Here is a 23,616-nt window from a genome sequence, read left to right as displayed (position 1 = left end):
AGGGCATGACAGTGTTTGGTAGGAGTACAGCAGCCTAGGTGGGACTCCATATAGGAAAGCTAGTGAGCATCTCTCGCTGGGGTGCTGTACAGGTCTCCTGTCAACATGATGAATAAGCTGGTAATACAGGGAGAGGAAGATGAGAAGGATATTCCTGAGTGTTACTCCCAAAGGAATGTTGATGGTAGGTGCTGCTCTTTAAGGATAGGTGTCCACCCACCACGAGCTGCCTCTCAGTTCAGAGGCTGGTATCCCAAAGAGAAGGACATTCACTTTAAAAATCTTCCAGCCCTGACTCATCAATGTTTTCTTAGAGACCATCTTCAATGAATAACAGCAGTGGGATTGGATTCATAGAGAAAAATATTCACTGCTCCAAAATATGGATAAATTATTTTAATACAGGGAATGGAAAATTGTTAGGCAATTGTAGAAGTAAAGAAAAATTTTAAGTTGTCAGGTAGCTTTGCAACAGTTCAGTGTGACTTGTCAGGCAAAAGATTCACTTACCCTTAGACTTCTGATTTTTAGACAAAAAGAAAATACTGCTGTTGGAGCAAACAGTGCCTCCTTTTTTTCTTTGTGTATTTAAACAAATGCACTGGACAGAAATGAAAAAAACTAGTAGACTTGGGTAACAGAGCAACAATGAATATCTGCAGCAAATAATTCTCAACTTAGTATCCATGTTCCTAAACTTCAGTCTGTCAGTAGTCAGCAACATGCATTACATGAGCAGGAGAGGTGGTGTCTCTTGGGCATCACTGAATGTCTTCAGTGAACACTACAGTGAGCTCTGCTGCAATGAAAACTTGAACTCTGGGCCTCTTGCTAAGCATGGCCATGTTGAGAATGAAAAGATTAAAACCAAAATCTGCATGGCACTAACGTGAATGAATGATAAAACCAGTTCTCAGATTTTTCATGTTCTTTCAGATGTGCTTTGGGGAGTAGATGTGCCTTAGAAGAGTCAGAAAAATCCATTCATTAAGGAACATTAATTTGTTCAGCATATTTTTAGATATATTTTGAACCCAAGAACTAAATTATTTCTTGGACATTTTTTTCATGAGAGCTCAGCATGCTTCAACAAAGTCATGATATTCTGTTAGGTCTGTACTTTGGATATAAGGAGAAAAATACTCCTGGTGGGTCAGAATTCCAGCAGAAGTCTGATCTTTGGACCTTGGTCTGGGGGCTGTGAGGGCTCAGGTCATTTCCCTGGTAATGTTTTATGTTTTGGAAGCGATTCTGGTAACCTATTCACCTATAGGTTATAATGTTCATGAATTCATTTTTTTATGATAACAAGATCTCAAAAAATTTCCCTGTCCAAAATAAAATTTACATTATATCTTATGTCTCTCATCAAGTTCATAGTTAAACTGCTGGATAACAGTATTTTCTCTCAATTAAATGCGTTGCTAATCATGGCTATCTTTGCAGTCAACTATGTGTGGAAGCCAAAATCTGTTGAAATAAGCAGTTTTCCTATGACACTTTTGTTGCACTGAAATGTCTGTCCAGGAGCAGGGAAGGTGATTGTCAGAGATCTCATCACACCTTCTGTGATGGTCAAACAGTTTCTTCAATAACAGGGAAATGGATGCCCTCATCATTAGGTCAGATTTGCAGAGTGCAACTGGATTCTCCATTACTGTTTTGTGGGATAAAACTTTTTCAGATGCCTTTTTAGAAGGAAAAGGTCACTAATGATTGTCCTGGTATCTGAATATTAAATTAAGTCTGTAATGTTAACAAATAAAAGGTCTGCACTTGAAATACTGATTGGGACAGTGTATTTATCTCTTTGTCTATTACCTCCATTAAGGTTGGTATCTAAACCTCAGTGCAACATTCTGTTTATCCTGCAGCTTCTTTTTGAGGTTCTTGCTACCTCTTGTTTTGATGGTATTACTCTGTGTCAGCCTTCAGTTTCTCAAATTCTTTGACATAATAAGATTTGTGGGTATCAGTAAAATTTACCATTTGTTCACTCTTGCTGGATCCAGGCTGATCTTCTGGCTGGTTTTGTCTGAGCCTGAATTCAAAGAGCAAATACTTAAAGTATGATTTGGCTCTGCTGTGTTTAAGGTAAAAGCTCAAGCAAGAGCAGGGCATCCCATGTCTGTGAGATCCCTGGTCTGAAGAGGCACCAATGACACCAAAATGACAGCCAGTATTAAAAGAGACATAATGCTCCAGGTTTTTGTTTTTATTGTAATCCTGTGTTAAGATGAATGTGTAGTTGAATAGATGTTCTTTTTCTTCATTGGTTATCATGATCACCTGAATGTCTAAAATTCAGTTTTCTTTCTGATGTGTAATACTGCACTGAATGCATGAAGAACCACATGACTGCCACTTCATTGTTGTATTCTTCTTTTCATGTGCATTTCCTACTCATGCGAAGGAGGGAAGCCTTACTGCATTGTTTGAAAACTGGAAGTGTCTGGAGCAAACCTGTTGTTGGGGCTTGTTTTCTTGCCAGCCTTGATAGAATGGACTTCTACTAACTGCCCAGATAAGAAAAAAACCATCAGTGCAAGATTGATAGATATGCTAATAAAAGAAAACAATGTGCAAGAAGAATATTTCCCATCCGTATGTTTTCTATTAACATGAGGCTACTAAGGTAGAAAAAGAGCTTTGGGTAGTCAGGGTTGTCGGGAGTTCTGAAGTCTGTTTCTGTCTTTTCTTCTGATTCCTTATGAGTTGACAAACTCTTGGAATCAGAATTTTGCCTTGTGTATTCATGGTTAGTTTAGACTTTGTACTAATGATCTGAGTTTTAGAACTGCTGCACCTCTGATAATACCTTTGAAGTGAGTAGGATTTAGATATGTTTATGGATAAACATTTCTGAAAACAAAGCTACTTATATGAGTTATCAAATTCCTAGGTTGGTGTGCCTGAAGGAAATGATTTGAAAATAATTTGAAAATGTTTAATTTAAAATACACTTTTTGATTTAAAATCATATACCATCTTTACTTAGTTCACTGGAAGAGATCTCAATGTTGGTGAATTAGTTACTTTGGATAAAAGAACCCATCTTTTTTTTTTTTGCCACGTGAGAGTTCCCTGCTTGGTAGAGACTGCACTGGCTATTAAGTTATTATTAAACTTTTATTAAGAGCTTCAGTTCATGCTACTTCCCACTTTAAACATGTAGAAATGCTAACTACTTTTAGACACTTTTTAGACACTCCTGTAGCAATGCAGCTCCATCTCAAGAAACAGTAGCTTATCAGATTGTTTAGCTGAAAAAGTAATGTTAAGGATAGTTGCAGCTGCCAAAGTCTGGAAACTCAGAGTTACATCTGACATTTCATTCTTCACCTTAACCATTGAGCCTTGGCCATTCATTGGTTTTTCACAGAGCTTTGGCATTAGAAGAGAGTTTTACAGATGAAAGATGAAAATCAGAATAAACTCCTTTATCGAGTAAACCTTGCAAGGGCATTCTGAATTTTACAATACACAGGAAGTTGATTGTGATATAACATACAACACGAGAGGGCTGGAATAAACAATTTATTCTCTATCGTCAGGGATGGCCATGCATAACTGACTTATGGCTCTGGTTTGCTCTGCCACTTGTTACGTGTGCAGCCATCCCTAGCTCGTACCAAAAATAGTTTATCATACTCCTGTGTTGCATACTTTTTGTCAAATGTTCTCTCATTAAAAATTTTACCAGGGAGATTGAACGTTTCAAGACATTGGCAATGCTTATGAAAGCTTTCCCCAGAGCTTGGTCTCTCTGAGCGGAGTCGATGCTGACAGTGATCACAAGACAGTTCCTGATATCCTACACAGATACAGTCTGGTGGGCAGGTAGCACTCATCATTTGGCAGTATATAGGAGGCTCAGTGCAGAGGTGAAAGGCTGGCATGCCAGCAGGACTGAAGGACCCAACCCCCTAGTTGGGAGTGAATCAGGGGTTTAGGACAGTGGGAGAGAATACTGCAGTGTTACCACCCTTGTGGTGTAGCTTTTGCCCCTGCAGTGAGGGTTTAATTTCTTCCCCTGTCAATTTAGGACCTTCCCTGAGCCCCAAATATATTTAAAATCAAACAAGGCCATCTGTCAAATAATTCCCTGGCCATCCTTGTGACAGCTGTATCTGAAGTCTGTAGTTGTCTTCTGGATAGCCGTTCGGAAGGTTTTATTTCGAAGCGTCGTGTGGATCGAGCCTTCAGCTGCGTGTTCCATATGTGAAGGGGGTTTCTCTTGGTAGTGCATGCATACAGCATGAGCTAGATCAGTCCACCCAGTCTTCTAGAGAGGGGATACAGGCCTGGTACAAATGTAAATGGGTTGGTCCTCACCACTGTCTAGGTAACAGCTGGACCTAAGGCACTGGTGTGCCTCGGTGGTAAAGCCCGTAGTGCTGAGGTGCTCCTGGAGCTCCATACAGTGGTGGTGGTGGGCTTTGGCTCATAGCATTCTGTACCTTTCTTGGCCAGGAGTGTTTGCTGCAGGCTGGCACACAGATTGGTTCACTGATGTTGTTGGGCTTGGAAAAATGTTGGTGTTTGGCAAGGGTGCTTTCCATCAGATGTCATGCTCTTCCCTGCACATTCATTTGTGTCGATGCATTTAATTTTTTTCCAGGCAATGTCACCTTCCTACTTCACAGGAACGTTTGGAGCATAGGTCTTGGTTTCAGCACTACCACACCCAAGCTTAGTACGACTGTTGAAAGTTCAATTATGCACGGAGTGACTATTAATGCATCAGGGCTCATCTGGGGGTCTGGGCCACCCCTCCCCTTCTCACTTAGGATTGTGCTAAATACCTTAATGTTGCAAAGAAACCCTACATTCATCAGGTGGAGCGTTGGAGGCCAGGGTGCAGATAACCGCTTTTACTGCATATGAGACATTGCAGTCCTGTTCTTAAGAACTGCCAGGCAGATTGGGAATCACGGTCACGGTTAATAGCAGCGAATTGCCAGCTCTTGATGGGTGGGTAGTCACTCCTTTCAGTGGTTGCCCCCTGGGGGAGAAGGTAGAAAAACAGAGGGAGGGAATTAGAGTGACTTTGCACAGTTGAGCAGGTTCATGCCGCTGGATCAGTGGCAAGCATTGGCAGGGCTCCACTCTGGGGAGGCTCACAACAACATCACAGTCTCATTTTTACCAATTGGTGTTGCTATAGCCAGTGGTGCACAGGGGGAGAGCACAGAGAAGGGGGGGAGCCCGGGGAGTCAAGTAGGGGGGGGGAGGGTGAAAGCGAGAGCCTGGACTAAATTAAACAAACAAAAGTGCTTGTAAGTAGCATTTAACCCATAACCATTAGCCCAGTGCTGCTAATTGTACTAAACTATATATCTGAAGTTCAGTGTGTGATTAAAGAGTTGGCTCACAAACTCTCTGCATAACCTTAATTTTTTCAAGGTTCTTTGAGTGTAGAATGGCTTATAATAATGATTTTGACTAATACGATTTTTGACATGCAACTTTAATGCTTAACCTTAGTACAACTCCAGAGCATTTCATGTGTATTCAGCTGTAAAGAGTGATGATTTAAAGGGATAATATAAGAAAAAGGTCGTTCTAGAATGAACCTCTAACAAATTGCATAAAGGAAGCTTATTATTCCATGAGTAGAGAGATATGCAGCTTTTCTGATCATTTTTCTGCTTGGTTCAAAAAATTGTTGAGACATGATTGGGGAAAGAAACACAAAAAAATGAAATAGAAAACTGCAAGCAGTGAACATTCTTTTGATGGTTATGATTTTGTTGCCACTAAAAATACTCCTCAGTAATGTGGTTGTTCATCTTTCCTCTTGTTTTGGGTGAAGAATTCGTTCCAATAAGAAAATGCTGTTACTGGTTGGAGGATTGCCTCCTGGACCTGACCGGCTACCTAGCAATTTGGTTCAGTATTATGATGATGAAAAGAAGACATGGAAAATACTGACAAGTAAGTGGTTTATTTTTGTACAGTTGTCTTGATGAATTTAAAAACATGGTTAATCAAATTAGACACTTTATTGATTGGTTTCTCTTCAGAGATTTGTTTATGTATCACAAGGGGCTTCACAATGGAACAATAAATTGAGATTGCAGAAGATGCTAATTTTATAATGGAATAGGCCTAAATTAACATTGGCTTAAAATCATTCCAGTAAGTTTTTAAAGTAAACTCGTAAGTCTTTCAGGCTGCAACCTGGATACAGGCATATTTATGTATATTTGAGTAAAATCTGGATTAGGATTTTAAAAAGGCAATGCACAAGACAGTTTTCACAGAGTCAGATCCCTGGTAAGCCATGGTACTAGAGAACACCTTTGATTCTCTTTTACGTTTTCATTTCCTTCTTCCAGCTTTATCTGTTGTCCACAATAATTAAAGAAAGGTTTCCTCTGTACTGCTCTGTGTCCATTGCTGACAGAAGCACTGGTAAAATATATCAGCTACAGTAAACAGTGCACGGAGGCTTCTATCACTAATTTCTTTCACACCTTCTTTTAAAGGTTGATGGTGTTTTAGAGTAAGTATTTTGCCTCAAGCATTGAGATTTGGAACTTATTGTTATGTTGGTTGCGATTCCCAGTCTGACTTGGTCATGGAATCAAATCATAGCTTCTTGAGTGCAGCAGGCTGTGTGTGCATTCGTCCCCTTGTGGCTAAACTGGCTGCATTGGTCAATAAAACTAAATTTTAACTGTCAAAATTGCCCAAAGCAGTATAGATAAAATAATAAATGAGCAATTTTGATCCATAAATCAAAGCCGTACTTCTAAAACTGGACAAGTGGTAAAACCTGTATTTCCTAATAGACCTGATTTTCCTCCCTAGGAAAATACAATTTACAGAATTCTGTTCTTCTTCCCTTATCCAGAGCCTCTTAATGGGATGCATCCATGTTATTATTACATGCACAGGTTAGGATGAAAAAGAATTAAGATGCTTGCTTTTATTCAGGACTTGAAATTACGGTTTTGCAAATTGCTTTCTCCTATGGAGAAATCAGGAGCCTTTCTCAAAGTGCTGCAACATAAAGGCTGCTTAAGTTTAGGTACCCTGAACTAATGGTTGGAGGGTATTGTGTAAGAATGACAATTAATAAGGTTGTATGAATTGGACATCGGAAAAGTCTGCAGTGTCTATACTAGGGAACAGAATGGGCTTCACATTTTTCAGAATGAGATATGGTACTCACCTCTGTATCTTGCTTCTAAGAAAATTCTGAAGGTATTAAGTCAGTGAAAAATCGGTGACATTACATAAGGCAAAATTGCTCAGTTTTTTTCAATTTCTCATGTCTAGTCCAGTGGCTCACCAGGATAGGCAGGTGAAATGGCTCTCTTGCTGCAAGATCTGACCTCTCCACTGGATTAAAGTAAAAAAGTAAATAAATCTGCATCTTACCTATCTGTAGTTGTGTTGGATTTTGTAAGAATTAAATTTTTTTGGTTCATGGTTACTTTCAGTGTGATGCTATCTCCAAGACTGTGGGAAACTGTACCCAGAGGCTTGATTCCTAAACACTCTGGTTAAAAATCCACTGGTACTTAAATATCACCACCATCTATGGTGATGTTGAATAGCTTTATGTCATTTTATCAGAAGAATGCAAATTTTTCTGTGTTACTACTCTAACAAGTAGTAAATGGAAATTCTTCTTCCATTCTGGTTAATGCACATAACCTTCTGTGCTGTGGTTAGAAGAAAATGCATCTGCAACAGCCTAGGTAGCTTGTGTCCAAGTACCTGGTGCTCAGCACTGGAAGTCCTGAACATTCCAGGGTCTGCCTCAGTGCTAGCTGAGACAAAGGCTGTCAAATACACAGCTCTCAAGACAATCAATAGCCCTCTTGTTACAGAAATAGCTAATACAGGATGCCTTCTTGGTCTGAACTACTGCTCAAGGACATTTTTCACACTGGAAAAGACTAAATGTTACCAAGCATGTTTTCTTAGAAAATACTGTTAGTATTCACCAAATGCTAGCAGGAGAATTTTTTTTTAAATGAAGAAAAAGTTTCAAGTATTCCCAGGTTTATTTTCTAATTTAATATGAAAGAGGATGGGAAGTGAAGACAGGTTGGAATAGAACCTTTTTCCTCTCCATTTCATAAAACACTGAAGGACTGTAGTGCAGTAGAAGTGCAGTGAGAATTGAAGAACTGTGACTGACCAGTTTTAGGGAAGACCACAAATGAATCACATTATAATACAGTGATAATTCAGGACAGTCATAGTGTGGTACCAACATGGTGTGATATTTATGGTATGTTAGAATTTAAGGACATTGTTCTGTCTTTATTTTTCATGTACTTCTTGCAATTTAGGGAGTAGTACATTTATTTCCTTCCTTTACCTTTTTACCTCTCTGAGTCTACACATGGCATTTTAGAAAATAATCAGTCTATTTATTCTTATCAGAGATGTACAATCAGCAGGAAGATTTTTTTTTTTCTGGTTTTTTTTTTTTTTTTTTTTTTCTTGTTTAGACAGTGCTGTCAGTCCTAAGGTTGCAGTTCAGCACCAACTCATCAATGCAAGTGAAGAGTTTTCTCCCTAGTGAACAGGGAGAGAGTAAAGATTTTGTGGTGGAAGAATCTCAGTCCATGTAGTTTGATATTTCAGGGTCTTATGTCTTATAACCCTATATTTGACTTTTTCTCCTGTACAAGCAAACAAAGTCTTTCTTTAATCTTCTGCCCTCCAGTAGATTCCCCCATGTGCCAACAAAAATCCAGGTTTTGCATTTAGAGGCTTACTGATCCAGTGTAAATGTGCACAGACATTTCCCTTTCCCTCCTCCTAACTCATCTATGTTACTCATTTTCTGCTCTCTGTGCCAGTGGAACCTGGGAGTAGGGAAGGTGGGCAAGAAGCTTGCAGACACTTAGCCCTGGGTACAGTGGCAGGACCATTCAGTAGGAGATGGATGAGAGAAGACTGAATCTCCTCTTGTCATCTTCCACTGAGAGGAACTCAGAAGTTACTTAAGAGGGCCCGCAAACCCTGTCTGGGGATCTGTTTGCCTGTTGCCTTCCTCCTTCTCAGCATCAAGAGTGGCTGCTGCAACCACACAGTTGCTTAGGGCTCTGTGCCCTGCCTTGTGTGATGCATAAGGAGCAGGAGAAGATCAGGCATCAGAAACTACTGTCTGCCTTTAAGTTGTGGCACTGCAGTTGGAGCTATGAAGACAGTTGCAGGTGGAACAGCACAAGCTATCGAGTATGACAGCTCAGCAGAGTAGCAATCTCATTTTGTTCCCCCGACAAGACTAGATCTATTGGCAGGGGATACTGCCCACCTCTCTCTGCCTGGCTACCCAAAGCACCAAATGCATCAGTACTAATGGGAGTAATTCTAAAGGTATCAGGAAAACAACTTGCCTTGTTCATAGATCCAGAAGAGGAGGGGAAGCATGCACCCATTTCCAATTTTTTAATGTCATCATGTATAGGAAGGAATGCTATGGCTCAGGGGATCAGTAGATTTTTCACAATCTAGTATTACTGTGTATTTCTCCTGTCTGGTATTTCTCAGAGAATGATTTTTTTCTATGTTGGTAACAAAGACAAAAGAAAAAAAAGGATGAAGTAAGTGTCATTTTACAAACATTTTCTTCCACCCAATTTTACTTGATGTGAGCATAATCCCAATCTGAGATTCTTAGTGTACATGTTGCTTTATAATTTAGAACATCTTTTACTGCCCAGTTGTGCCTGAGCAAACTAGAGGCTTTTATAGACTGTATGGCAAAGTACAGTGAACAGATCTTCACTGCATGATTTCTTTGCAGGCTTGCTTACACGTGCATGAACAGCAGTTCATTTTTTAACTGGGTGCTGCCTAGGTCACCTAGCAGCAACAGGCTACCACCACCAGAGACACAAACTGGGTGACTGGTGGGTGTATGACAGACCTTAGTAACAGCAGAAGTTCTGCTCTGTTAATGGGGGCTCATTGTGCCATGGTATTTTACAGTCCTCATTGCTGCTTACAGGATGTGGGGCAGCGTGGGGGTCCTCTGTGTCACCACCTCGTGCCATACTGCTCAGAACCAGTCACTGGCTCAATTACCAGCTATGGTCCTGCCAGGACTCCTTGTGTAATCCTAGAGTTCCTTTGGTTGGTTGTTTTAACTGTAGTGCTTAAGATTAATTAAACTTTAAGGAAATGAAGCAATGTTTTGTTTCATAGTATTATTTGAAAATAATTGCAAGTTTCAAAATCCAGAGCCTATAAAGATTTTTTGTGTTGAGAATTGCATAGCTCTCCCAAAAACCCTACTGCTAAAGCAATGATGTATTACTTTCACTTTCATTATATGTTTTTAATCAGAGCATGACTTCACACTAGACAAAGCGATGCTTTATGCATGGTCTCCCTTGTTTTTGCTAAAATATTTTGACATGATTAATTTTACTTTAATGCTTTTGTCTTGTTGTAATGTTAAGGATGATGGGTATAAACCAGGGCAAAAAAATACATGCTTTTCTGTCATAACGCCTCTAAGCATTTAAAAAATATATTAAATGAAAGAAAAAAATATCACAAGAGACTGATCCACTGGAATTAAATTTCTTGCTACGTGAACAGAGAATGCAAGAAAGAAATAAAAATGATGCAGCCATTGTTTTAGTTTGATTTTTTTTGTATTTTTCCGTAGCAATGTATCCATCTGTCTGATTAGGAGCAATGAGTAGGAGAGAAATTGTCTTGCAGTTTTCTAGGTATACAGCAAAAGCTCCTTGCAATGCAGAATTCCTTTTACTCTAAAGCACAAAAGGGTAAAATATTGGAAATGTTACTGAACTCTTGCCTGGCAAGTTCCATCCATGTGAAACTGCAGCAGAGCTTTCTTTCATATCAGTACTTTGTTTTTCAGTAAGATGCTAATTGAAACATTCCTTAACCTCCCCAGCTTACCACATCATCTGCATAAACCATGGAGAGTCTCAGCGGACATCAGAGTAGTGGCAAATATCTGTATGGGCATTATTGTGGCATTATGCTTAGGTATTGCACTACGTTTGGATTTTAATCCAATGTAAAAAATCCAATGTCACATCCAATGAAAAGTATAAAACAGAAAATATATTTGCATAGGAAAGTAGGAAAATCATAGAATCACAGAATGGCTTGGGTTGGAAGGGACCTTAAAGATGATCTAGTTCCAACCCCCCTGAATGGGCAAGGAGATCCTCCACCAGACCAGGCTCCTCAAGGCCCCATCCAGCCTGAGCTTGAACACTTCCAGGGAGGAGGCAGCCACAACTTCCTTGGGCAACCTGTTCCAGTGTCTCACCACCCTCAAATTAAAGAATTTCTTCCTAATGTCTAACCTAAATCTCCCCTCTCCAAGTTTTAAACCATTTCCCCATGTCCTCTCGCTACACATCCATGTAAAAACACCTACCCCAGATTTCTTGTAGGCCCCCTTAAGATATTGGAAGGTTGCTATAAGGTCACGTTGGAGCCTCCTTTTCTGCAGGCTGAACAACCCCAACTTCTTCACCCTGTCTTCAAAGGAGACAGAGGGCTCCAGACCTCTGATCATTTTACTGGCTCTCCTCTGGACATGTTTCAGGAGCTTCATGTCCTTATGCTGGATGTCCTTCCAGATCAGAGAGTTTAGTCAGGATGACCAACATGCCACTTCTGGTGACTTCTTTTCCTGGTTAACCCTTAGTTTTACTACAGTTATTTTGACCTTCCTGCCCTTTTCCAGGTGTATTTACATCTGCTGTGTATTTACATCTGCTGTGTTTGATCTGTGTGCAAGGACAATCAGTGAATCAGGCACTTTGATTTCCTCCTCCATCTCTCCTTCATGCCAGCAGCAGTCACACAGTATCAAGGAGATGTCATTTATTTGTCTTCCTCAGATTCACTGATCACAAGCAGCTGGTAACCTTTTCATCCTCCATGCTCTTATAAAGGCCATCCATATCCTCCTTCCTTCCCCAGACTGGCTCTGCTTTCCTTTTCCCATGAGGAAATCCCCACTGCAGGAAATCTGCTTTGGATACAATGTCTTCGTATTCCTGTGATTTTGACTTTTCAGATTTCCCTTGAATATATTCAGTGACAGTATGGCCTCCTGTAGAGCAGTCTTCCATCATCACTAACAACATTTTGAGTGTCACCCAGCACATAGGTGTACTGGTGGCTCTAGAAACCCTTTCAGCATTGTTCTTTATGCATTTTATCCATGGTGCAGTCAAGTAAAAAGAAGGTTGAAGTGGGTTTGAAATGGACTATGTTTTTTTATCATGGTCAGCATTAGAGAACCTGGGTCACTGCACTTCCCAGCCTATATCATTGCTGCTGGAATAGGTTGCATTTCTTCTTTCTCTCCTGTTTTCTTTGGCAATTCTGTGATGCTCAGTTGTGTCAGCCTTTCCTATACAGAATGATACTTCTTTGTCCTTCCTGGGCAAATTAATAACAAAAGTCCTGTTCCTCTCTTTTTCTAAAATGGCTTTGGGCCCTTCCTGTGTTGGGAATGCTTTATCCAATTTTCTCTTTTCTAAGTTGGTTACTTATGAGACAGACTATATGATTGATATGGTCACACTGGAGGTTCTTGTGAGAAATTTGCAAAGGCATAAATGTCAGTTTAAGTGCCACTCTATTCCTAGCACATATTGTGCCTTTGGAAATGTTATGTCTTTTAAGTAAATAAATTCATCCACTGTGGAGCTTTTACTTTTTAAAAGAATGACTGTATCTTAGAGTCAAAGGTTTCCCCCTTCATGTTATCCCAAGTGACTGGGTAACTGAATAAAAGAAGTGATGCTTGCAAAAAAGTGAGTTGTTTCAGGTAGGTTACATCTCTTGACATATGCCAGTTATAATTTCTTCTCTCTTTTTTGTCACTTGTGAGAATAGCTCACACTTGCGTTGATCAAAAATGTGTCTTGATGAACACTCCTTGGCAGCTCTGATAAATTTCATCTCTCTTACTCCATTTATCCAGCAGTCGGGAATGCTGCAGCTACTGCTTCAGTGTTGTGTCAAGGATGGTTTCAGCACTGCATTGAAAAGCTTGAGCAAGCATTAGCATATTGCTAAGGCAGAAGTCTTGGTATTATCCACTAGACAGATTTAATAAATGTGGTAGGTGTATGTGGTAGTTCTAAAAGTACACGTACACTTACGCACACGCTCATGTGTATTCTCCATCTTAAATAAGCACACTGGTTGCAATAAAAGCAGTTTTAAACATAAGTTCCATCTGTATTTTTCATTCTTATACCTAGCCTCTTTCAGAAGCTTCAAAACCAGGAAAATGCAGTCAAAAAAAAAAAAGGGAAATTCACACAATGAAAAGTTGACTGGTCAGTATGACTATCCAACTTTAACTCTGGATTTAGGAGATTTATTCAGTATGGCCGACACATTGCCAAAAAGCCACATGCTTTATATATACAGGGAAGTGAGAATATAGAAGTGAGTAGCAGAAATATAGTGAAAAGTATTTCTTTACATGTGACATAACAGAGGTTAGCCACAACTCCCATTCTGAGGATGTCACATGGGAATTCAGCCATGCAAGTGCCATTAATGGTGCATGATGCCTGTGTATCTAAGAGCAAGACAGAGCTCTCAGAATGAGTGAAAATGTGGCATTTTCTCAAAATGAATGTTATATTTGTGCCTTAAATACAGTTTTCTTCTGTACTACCATATAAAATAACTTTCAAGAAATGTCATCTCTCTTTCTGCACATTTTTCATTTTTTATTACAATAGTTGCTAGTTGGTACATAGCTGATACTTGCATATCTTTTGGGATAATGTTGGTACTCTGCCTAGCTTGACCAAGCAACATATTCTCTTCCCCCCAGGGAATGAAAAACTAGTGTAAGTAAATCATTTAAATTTTTTTTTTTTTTTTTTTTTTTTTTTTTTTGTAATAATTTCATCTGAGACTTTCTCCTTATTTATAAAGCAGATTGTTCTGCATTTGCCCTCATATCTAAGTGTAATGTATTTTCAGTTCTGGATATCTTTGTCTTGCATAGGGATTAACATCTTGCTATCCTGTGCCTTTGCAATGTCCAGTCTCCTTGCAGTCTTATTGCAGTCTTACTGTATTCAATCTGTTTGTGCTAAAGCCCTCAGTAGTCTTGCAGCTTCTCTTGGCTACTTTCTTCTCTTCCTCATGAACTTGTGAACAGCCACCTCTCTGGAAACCAGGCTGCTCATTTTCTTCCGCACAGAAAAAGATACCTGAGTCTATTCAACTTTATCCTCAGAAACTCCACCTGCAAACAGTTACTTTCAGGTAAAGTCCAAAAGAAGTCTTAGCCCAAATGTCCTGTGCCCTGCCACTGCTTGGTCAGGACTATCTGTGGTTGAAAACTTGAGTGGGACAAGAGAACAAGTCACAGCCCTGTTCCAAGACATCCCTATGCAGGGATCTGGGAGCTGAGTCGTGGCTGTCCCCAAGTAAACAGGCAGCAGGTGTAAATTCCACAGCAGGTGCTGATGTCAGGTTTCTGCAGAGATTTCTTACAAGGAAAGCTGATGGTTATTGGAGATGCTGCTCCCTGCTATATACTTGCAAGTACAGCAAAACCTTTGACTCAAAACATTCCTTCTCATTTACAGAGGGCTTGAGGATGGCCATTCAATTTTGCAGCAACTTCTACAGCTTTGTTTCAGGGCAAAATGAGAACAAATTCCTTCAAATGTTTTTGCAATACCAGTGTTATATTAGGATGGCATCTCAACAAGTCCTGTGGGGTGGGGAAGGGGCAGGCAGCTGAGGTTCAAGCCTCTGCTTAAGTCAGAGAACAGTTTTTTAATGTAAGGATCTCTCATATGTGTCCCAATGGGTATTTTTCATCCAAATGGGTATTTTTCAACCAAAGACAGTTTTGTGTAGTTTTTCAAGGGTAACTGCAAACCAGAAACTGCATAGCTACAAGTATAAAGTTTCCACAACTTCAGTGGTAAACCCAGGTGAGTATAGACACTTGGTCTTAATGCAGCCCTAAAGGATCTGCAGCATTTCAAGTCATCTCAGCCAATGGGCATTGTGTTTCTGCTATGAACATACATATCCTGATGCAGTAGGAACTGGGAACTGTGTTGTCCAGTCTTCTGTCCAAAGCAAGTGTCTCACCTTGCTAGATACAGATTGCAGTAAAGTCACACAATTTCTAGTGAAAGGAAGTATTGTACAAAATGTTCTCACCTCTGAGAAATAGAACATCTTGAATAATTCCCAGGAAAAATTATATGACATTATGTGAACTTAGTTCTGGCTGCAAATATGTCTTTCTGTTTCTTACATAATTTTTGGTAAAAAATATGTTTATTCTTATCTAGTTGTTCTTGGATTTATGGAGCATTAATGGGAGCCAGGCATGTATGGAGATGAAAATTAACTCTGTTGTATTTCTAGTTGCTTCCTTCAGAAAGCATTCCCTCTTTTTCATTATCCAATGTGACATTTTATTTATGTACAAATAGCTTGCAAACAGGATGGCAAAACACTCCTAGCTGGGCAAAATGTAAGCATAAAAAACTCTCATAGAAATCCTCAGACTTTTTTAAGAAACTGATATATGGTTTATAAATTATCTCCACTCAAATGTTCCTAAAACAAAAGGCAGTTTCCTTCCAAAAAGTGTTTTGTACAGAGTTATTTGCAATACAGATTTCAGAAGCCTGCCTTAGATTTATCAGGTTTTTAAGTGCTATTAATAGCAAGAATTGTACATTTTGCATCCTCATCTTTATTTGGTTTTGTATGTCCTGATTGCATTTTGGTGGCTCATTGTTTGTAGGAAGTCATGCTCTGTTCATTTTTCCTCTATTTTCTCACAGCATGATTAAGTCACTTTCTCTCTTTCCTTGCTCATGCCTTCCCCTTCTCTACTCGCCCCCATACTTCTCTACCTTCCCTCTGTATAAGAGAGAAATAAAATCTATTACAGACTTGAGAGGGTTTTTTTTCTAAGCTTTCTGTCTCATACCAGGTGTTGTATGAGCTACTGCTTTCATTTAACTGAATGCTGGAGTAAGTATCTGCAGGAACAGACTAATATGTCTTTACAGGGATGGCTTTTGGTATTTTGTTTTGTCATATTTATATATTGTGATTCTACTCCCAGATGGGAATTGTGCTACTATAGGGTATGCAAGTGGAGAATGACTGTTCACACCGAGAAAAAAAGTGTTAACAAATTGAATAGTAATGAATTAACCTGCAGAAAAAGCATTTTGCCCTAGTACACAGAAACCCTGCATAACTAGAGCATATAATTTTAAATGAAGCAGGCTCTAGGAATGCCTCAATGGGTGTGATGTCGACAGTAGCTCATAATTCATGGGTATGAATTATGGCTGAGTATCAGGAAAAAACTTCCTGACATTGAGATCTATTAGATTGTGGAATAATCTCCCATGGGAGATAGTGGAAATCCCATTGCCTAAGATCAGACTGAGCACTAGGAAAGGTACAAATCCTGGCCTGGCCTCAATCTTTTAGGGCAAATGGATTAATTGCTTTGACATATGCTTCCCAGTCAATCTAGACAAGTCATGTCCTCTAACTTTTGCCAGGCAGGAACAACAAAGTCAGCTGTCATACAAGCCACCCTTCCTTGCCCTATGACTGTGTCCCCTGTGAATAGATCACCCCCAGGGAAAAAAAAGAAAAGGGGGACTTTGAGCCCCCCAAAGAGCTGTTCTGGAGAATCACTGTGCTGGCTTCATGAGGGCTGTGCCTTGGGACCTGGGGGTCCCTGTTCAGCAAAACAGCTCTGCTCTGCTGGGGGGCTCCTACCCACCTTCCACATGGGGTGCAGGATGGCTCCAGTCCTCTGCCAGGGTCTCCCCCAGTGCTGATGTGAGCCTGTCGTTTTCAGTAACAAATTATCTGTGACTGAATCATTTTTAAAATTCCCATTTTACAACTTGCAAGTAGATAATGTATTTAATGCACACGATTTAGCTTTAATTTAGGGGGAAAAAATGTCATCAACTCTGAGATGGCTACAGCTAAAACTATTAAGTCATGCTTGTTTCCTTGTTAGTAAGAATGAAATAGATGCAAGTGGAGTGACTGCTTTGCAGCAGTGACAATGATCAGTACCTTAATGTATATGGGCAGGCCAGTGTTTTATGTTCTGATGGGTTTTTTTATTTTAGAAAGCAAAAAAAAGTCACAAAAACAAACAAACAGAAAAACAACAAAGTAACAACAACAACAAAAACACCCGACCAAACAAACAAAACAAAACAAAACAAACATAGAGACAAAGAAAAAAGTTTGACTCCAAAACTTGAATGTAGGATATGGTGGTGAATTCTCTCTGGGTTAAGCAGGAAAGGAATAATTGAGAGAGAGATGTGCTTGTGCCACGTTCAGAGGGAGATCTTGGCAAATTATGCTATTAAAAGTCATTTTAAATAGATTTATATAAAACTACCAAGATTAGTAATGTAAAGTCATGTTTCTTCTCTCTCCCTCCCCCCCAGTTTTGCATGCAGAAGAACAAAGTGCATGGCTCAGATCTGTACTCACCAGCAGCTGCCTGCTTAGTGGTCAAGAACTATAGCTGCTCTATGTTCCCAACCTTAATAAGCACATACATGTAAAAGATACTTTTCTGATTGAAATAACATGAAAGAAATGTCAAAAGATCTGCCAGATCAGAAAGAAACGAAGTAACAGTTTTGGTTTGGGTTTTTTTTCCCCTAGATGAATCCTTCAAGAATTAAAAAAAAAAAAGTGCAATTAAAAGTTGTGGAGCAGTCTTTTGCCTCATGCATGTGAAAGACACTGTGCAGGCATAACAAAGGCAGAATTTGACTCCCAAATTAACTAATTTGCTGGATGCAAAACTGAAAGAAAATCCTTATGACCAGCTTATAAGCGCATATAGTGAAAAATTACAACAGCAGAAAAATGTATTCATGTCATATCTCTAATTTAGCCAAGTATTAATCACACTGATGTTCAGCAGTGTGTTTAAATACATGCTTAAGTACATTACTGAGTACTGCCTGTAAACAACTCTATAGGATGCTACATTAACATAGGACAGATCTTATCTATAAACTCTCTCCAGAGAAATACAATTCTAAGCACTGTGGCAGCCAGTGGTACAGAGCTGGGTGATCTGCAGTGTCCAAATCCCACCCTTCTGGCTTGTCCATGCTGTCCTTGTCCTCCATCTTCATTACCACTAATGTCTACACAAGCTCTTTTAAAATTTGTTTTATTCATCACAATCACACCTGCTGGAATCAGCTGGGCATTTACACAGTTCCATTAACTTCAGTTCCAGGAAAAAAGGTATGGCCAGGGCAGAGGTGTCTCATGTAAGCGTTTATACAGGGTCCAAGTCTCAAACTTGAGTATTGTTAATGTGCAGGATGTTTCAGGAGCTTTCTGCGTTGGAGCACACTTCATCCAGCAAGGTTGGGGTCACTGTCTTCCTGCCAGATCTTGGGTTTTTTCCAGCACAGGTCCAAGAAACAATCATTTCAGTGCTTGCAAGTTTAATTTCTCTTAACTGCAAAGATTAACACCAGCAATCAAATAATAAAGCCCGGGCATAACGTTCCGTTTTGTGAAGCCATTATTTCGCTTCACCCCAGCTGTCCAGGACTGTCCAGGGAAGAGGGTTCCTCCCAGGTAAAACAGTGCTGGTGCCTGCCTGAAGCAGGTACAGTCACTTGAGGGCTCTCATTTGATACTTCCAATACTGGAAAACAATTTGTTGTCCTCAGAGAAAATAATGCCTTCCTTCGGGAGAAGTCCTCTGGCTTTACTTGACACAAAGCAGTACTATTCAACAGGAATGAAGACAGATCTTTAAATAATAGAAGAATTAGTTTGAATAATGCCAAACTGTTTCAATGAAAGTTTTTATAATAGAGAAAACTTCTATTGATCTATCATCTTCTATTGATTTTCACTCCAAAAAAATTCTCCAGGTCTGGCCATTTAACCATATACCACAGTTAATTGCTTCTGCTTTGGGAGTCACTGATTGTTTTGAGATGTCTGCATCTCCCTGGGTGCTCTGAGGTTTTGCAGGGTGCTGGAATGCACTGCCAAGGGTGGGAAGTCCTCTCTTTGCAGAACCAAGGCTGTAGAGGTAGCTCCAAGGTACTAGAAGACTAACAGTTGTGCACCAATTTTGGGTGTGGGGAACCCTATGTAGGGTGCAGGAAGGGAGGAGTGGCTGGGTTTGGTTGGTTTGAGTCACTGGGGGGTTCCATAGTTGGACAAGGAGGGCAGATGCCAGAGCTTCATGCTTGATCTGCAATTGGAATTTGTCCTAGGTGGGCTCCAGAGGCTGGTGCAAAGATGTTATGCAAGTGTCACAGGGAAAAAAAAAAACACAAGCAAAAGAGTCTGATTTATTAGAGATGGGAAAATTCATGCCACTCAATGAAATCTAGAGATAAAATCTATCATGAATTTAATGTCCATTCTACTTAAAATGATTTGTGGATGTCCATTGGGGCAACTAAGACAGACGCTGAAAATCTGGAAAGAAGTATTTGATTTACCCTTTTGCTGATAGTTTCTATATTCCTTTGTAACATGTTGTTTCCTGCCACCAGTGGATACAACACCTGCTGGACTGGGGCCCTGGACCAACTGGGACTTTTAAAACAAAAGAGAACCTGAGAGCACACGAGTTGGGGCTAAGTCAGCAGCACAAAGTTAGTTCAGGTGTTGCTGTACCGTACTGTAACAATTTTGGTACTCACAGTTCTATGCTGGGACTGTCTCCTCAGAGTGCAGCAATAACACTGTCTTTTGTCATGTGTCTAAAAGCCTAAGTGGGTACCTAATTCTGATTATTTCAGGGAAATGACTGCAGAGTGACATTAGCAGTGCTGCAAACAATTTTATCTCTGATCTTGCACATTTAGTATATTTAGACAAAGCTTTGTGATTCAACTGATTATTTTTTGCATGGTAGGTTTTGGTCTTGTGGTTAAAACTTAAAAGTCACTTGAAAGTAAATTGAAGATAGTAAATTGAAGAGACATCAGCATATGTAGTAGCTTAGATTTAGTGGTCTGGATTATAATTTTTGAAAATGTTTTGGGTTATCAGCACTTGTATGGTAGAGTAGGGAGCAAGTAGGTAAGCCCACAAGATTTGTAATGTGATTTGAAGACAAGATTTTTTTCAAAAATGTTTAGTATTCATGTTTTTCAAAACTGTGTTTAGGCACTCTGGAATTAATGTATTTGTCAACTTCCAGTGCCATTGATCTCAACAAGTGTGCCAACAGGGTTTTTTTGTAATTGCTTAGATATTCTATATATTGCAGAATGCAAAAAAGTACTTCTTTATGTCAGAAACCCAAATAAATGAGAGAACTTATCATTTGAAAGTCTACATATAGCTGATTATATTGAGCTATCTTTGCAGCCTCAATGTCTAAAGTTCAGCTTAAAAGACTCTGTAAAGTTTTAATGAAGGTGTTTCTCTAATAAAAACGCCAGCCTACTTCTTGGGATATGGGTAGTTAGTGCAAAATTTCAGTGTTTTTGTACTGTCTGAATAAGGTACACTGGCATAAGGAGTAGGCTGATTTCACCAGCTCATTTTCCAGGTAGTTGCTATCATGTTTTGTTTGTCATCTGTGGAATTTTTGTTGAGCTAAGTCTTTTGTGGTTTTGCTAAGGTCAAGAGATTTCAAGAGATCCAGCTCATCTGCTTTTCTCCAAGGTAGCACCCACTAATTGACCCATGATACCTGCTAATGATTATGTTCCTAGGTTGTTACAACTGTAAGGTAAAATGTGCTCTTTTGAATGGCCTAATCAGTGCTTTAAGGTAGTTTAAGATAGTGATGTTTTCTAATTGTAAGAAACTATAAGCAGCTACTGCAGCCCTGCTGATAAGTGATGACTTTCACAAGCACAGTGCTAAACCAAAGCAGTTGCCTTGGTCATCTGTTCATGCCTTGTAGTACGAATCAAAACTGTATTGGTGGTAACCCAATTTGTGTAAAAACACATCTATTTTAGCTAGATGTGGATCAGCAATGTTCGAATGAATATATATGAGCAAATATGCTGCACTTGGGATTATAATCTGTCTTTATTAATTTATAAAAAGTATGCAAACTCTTCAGACAGGATCAGTCTGTATTAATGTCCAATGATGATGCACTGCACAGTTTGTCAGGGCTTCTGCAATGAATTAAAAGAATAGCTCACTGAATGCACTTTCTGCTTTAATTTCATAGAATTATAGAATAATTTCCATTGCATTTCTTTTTCTGTCACATTTTTTTCATCCATTTTTCTTTGAAATCCCAATTCATCAGGAATGCAGGTTGGGTTTTCATCTGCAGTGTATGTGACAGGACACACTGCTGGGCAGCACAAATATGTCTGACCATGTTCATCTCCCAGTTAACTGGCAAGGTGCAATCCTGCCTAATTAAGTGCTGTACTGCTTCTTGGGTTTACTCCTGTGTGTGGCTCTCGAGGACTTTTGAGACACCAGCAGGGATACAGGCCTGTGCAGGGCTGGCTGTCACAGGCTGCAAAATGCAAGTTATCCCCTTACTGGAGAGGTAACTGAGGGTGTGCTTAGTACCCCTGTCAGTAACCCTGCCCCGTGGTAGCAGCATCCCCAGCCATCTTCTTCTGCTGAGTGGGAGAAGGACTTTTTCTACCCATGCCAGACAAGAAAAAAAAAAAAAAGGCTGACTTCAAAATTATCCCAGGACTGTAGAGAGACATTGTCAACCAGGTGCCTCGAGTTGCCAGAGAGTGGGTGTGAGTCCACCTGTGCCTGATTAGGACAGGCCCCTATTGGGCATGAGCAAGACCAGGGGGCCAATAAAGGTGGGACACACACCCACAGAAGGCACCTCAGCTCACTCTGGTGCAAGGCATGGAGAGGCCAGCAGCTCGTTGAGCCTCTGGAGCAAGAAAGGCTCTTCCCGCTACACTTCTACCCTGGAAGCGCTGTGTGGTGGCTGGAGTCCTGGAAGAGACCAGCAGCTCGTCGAGCTTCAGGAGCAAGAATGGCTCCTCCCGCTACACAGGACCATGCAGAAGAAGATAACTCTGCAGGAGCTTGCAAGGATGGCCCAGGTCCTGAGAAGGTGCTGTAAAGGGGATGCAAGATACCTGTACTTTTGTGAAAGGATGGAAGAAGCTGGATGTTGTGAAGAAATATTTGTCTGTATTTTATCATAGAATCATAGAATGGTTTGTGTTGGAAAGGACCTTAAAGGTCATCTAGTTCTGACACCCCTGCATGTGCAGGGACACCTTCCACTAGACCAGGTTGATCAAGGCCCCATCCAACCTGGTCTTGAACACTTCCAGGGAGGGAGCAGCCACAGCTTCTTGGGCAGTCAGTGCCAGCATCTCACCGGCCTCACAGGAAAGAATTTTATATACAGGTTGAATAATAAATAGTGTTACTGGAATGGATGATGCTTTGAGAGGGACAGTTCTTCTTGAAAGCAGTTGGGAAGGAATGTGAGAAGGTGTAACTCTTCAACAGTGCAGACACAGGTAAAAATACCAGTGCTTTCCCATGTTCCCTATGGGACAGGCATGCTTTACCTTCTGTGTGCTTTCCCAAATAATCTTTCTTTAAGGAGAGGATAGCTGTGATATGGCCATCTTTATACAGTCCATTTTGGGATTAACCTTGAGTCATGTTTCCATTCACAAGGAGTGACTATTTTAGAAAGGATTCTTCCTCTCCCCCTCCAGCCCCCGGCAATTCTGTAGGTTCTTTCTTTGTATCACAGTTTCCTCGGGTCCTCTTTCCCCTTCCTTACCCCAGTAATGAGGAAGCACCCTCTTTGTCAGAAGTGAGCATGTTGTTTCACCCAGTTTCCAGATCATTATTAAGAGAGAGAGAGAGGGAGAGAGCTTTGGCAGCGGCGCTGGCAGTGAAGGGAGCTGTGCCTGCTGTATTTTACTGGGACTGGAGTAGAAAAGCAGATGTGTGCGGACTGCCAGAGGAATCGCTGACTGATGCTCGCTCAGTCTGGCTTCGGGGAGCTGAGACAAGACGAGGCAAAGCAGGTATGACTGATAACCGTGCCAGAGCCTGAGCACCCGCCGTGCCCACGGCAGGCAGCGGGAGAGCTCAGCACCCGCCAGGGCCGACGCACCGAGCGTTCGCTGGGGTTTGTGTACTCCGTTTGATTTCCCCCCTTTCACGGCGAACACGAGGAACAAGCAGAAGTTAACTGCTTGGGAGGAAGCTGGCTGTGTCTTTTTGTGTGCTGCGTTTCACCTCCTTTGTTTTTTTTGGTTGGCTGCAAAACCTGAAGCCAAAAGATGATTGAAATGCCTCTCCCCGGGGAGGGAGAGGGAGGGGGGAGGCGAGCTCATCTCACCCCATCTAGTGGCTTCGCCTCAAACTGCTGGCGAGAAGGAAATGCGGCAGGAGGAGGAGGAGGAGGAAGGCGAAGAGGAGGGCTCCTGCCATGGGCTTGGTAGACTTCAGACTCCACAGCACTTAGACGAGTGATCCAGGGATGCTGGAGAACCTGCAGGATCAGGACAGGGTCTAGCTGCCAGTCAGACCTAGGGGGTGGATCACACACCCGGGACTTGCACCAAGGTTGGAAAGAGCGTGAGACAGGCAGGGGCACCAAGCCCT

General features: G+C 40.7%; 1 protein-coding gene across 1 annotated transcript in view; it reads left to right on the top strand.

Annotated features, from left to right (window-relative positions):
• Nucleotides 1-23,616, top strand: part of KLHL14 (kelch like family member 14) — a 59,327-nt gene that overhangs the window by 9,974 nt on the left and 25,737 nt on the right. Inside the window, exon 2 of the mRNA XM_008497574.2 lies at nt 5,816-5,937. Coding sequence (XP_008495796.2) covers nt 5,816-5,937 — 122 coding nt within the window. The remainder of the gene's footprint in view (nt 1-5,815; nt 5,938-23,616) is intronic.

Source organism: Calypte anna, chromosome 2 (assembly GCF_003957555.1).
Source record: "Calypte anna isolate BGI_N300 chromosome 2, bCalAnn1_v1.p, whole genome shotgun sequence".
Taxonomy (NCBI): domain Eukaryota; kingdom Metazoa; phylum Chordata; class Aves; order Apodiformes; family Trochilidae; genus Calypte; species Calypte anna.
Note: the sequence above shows the minus strand (reverse complement) of the source record. Positions and strands in the feature narration are given on the sequence as shown.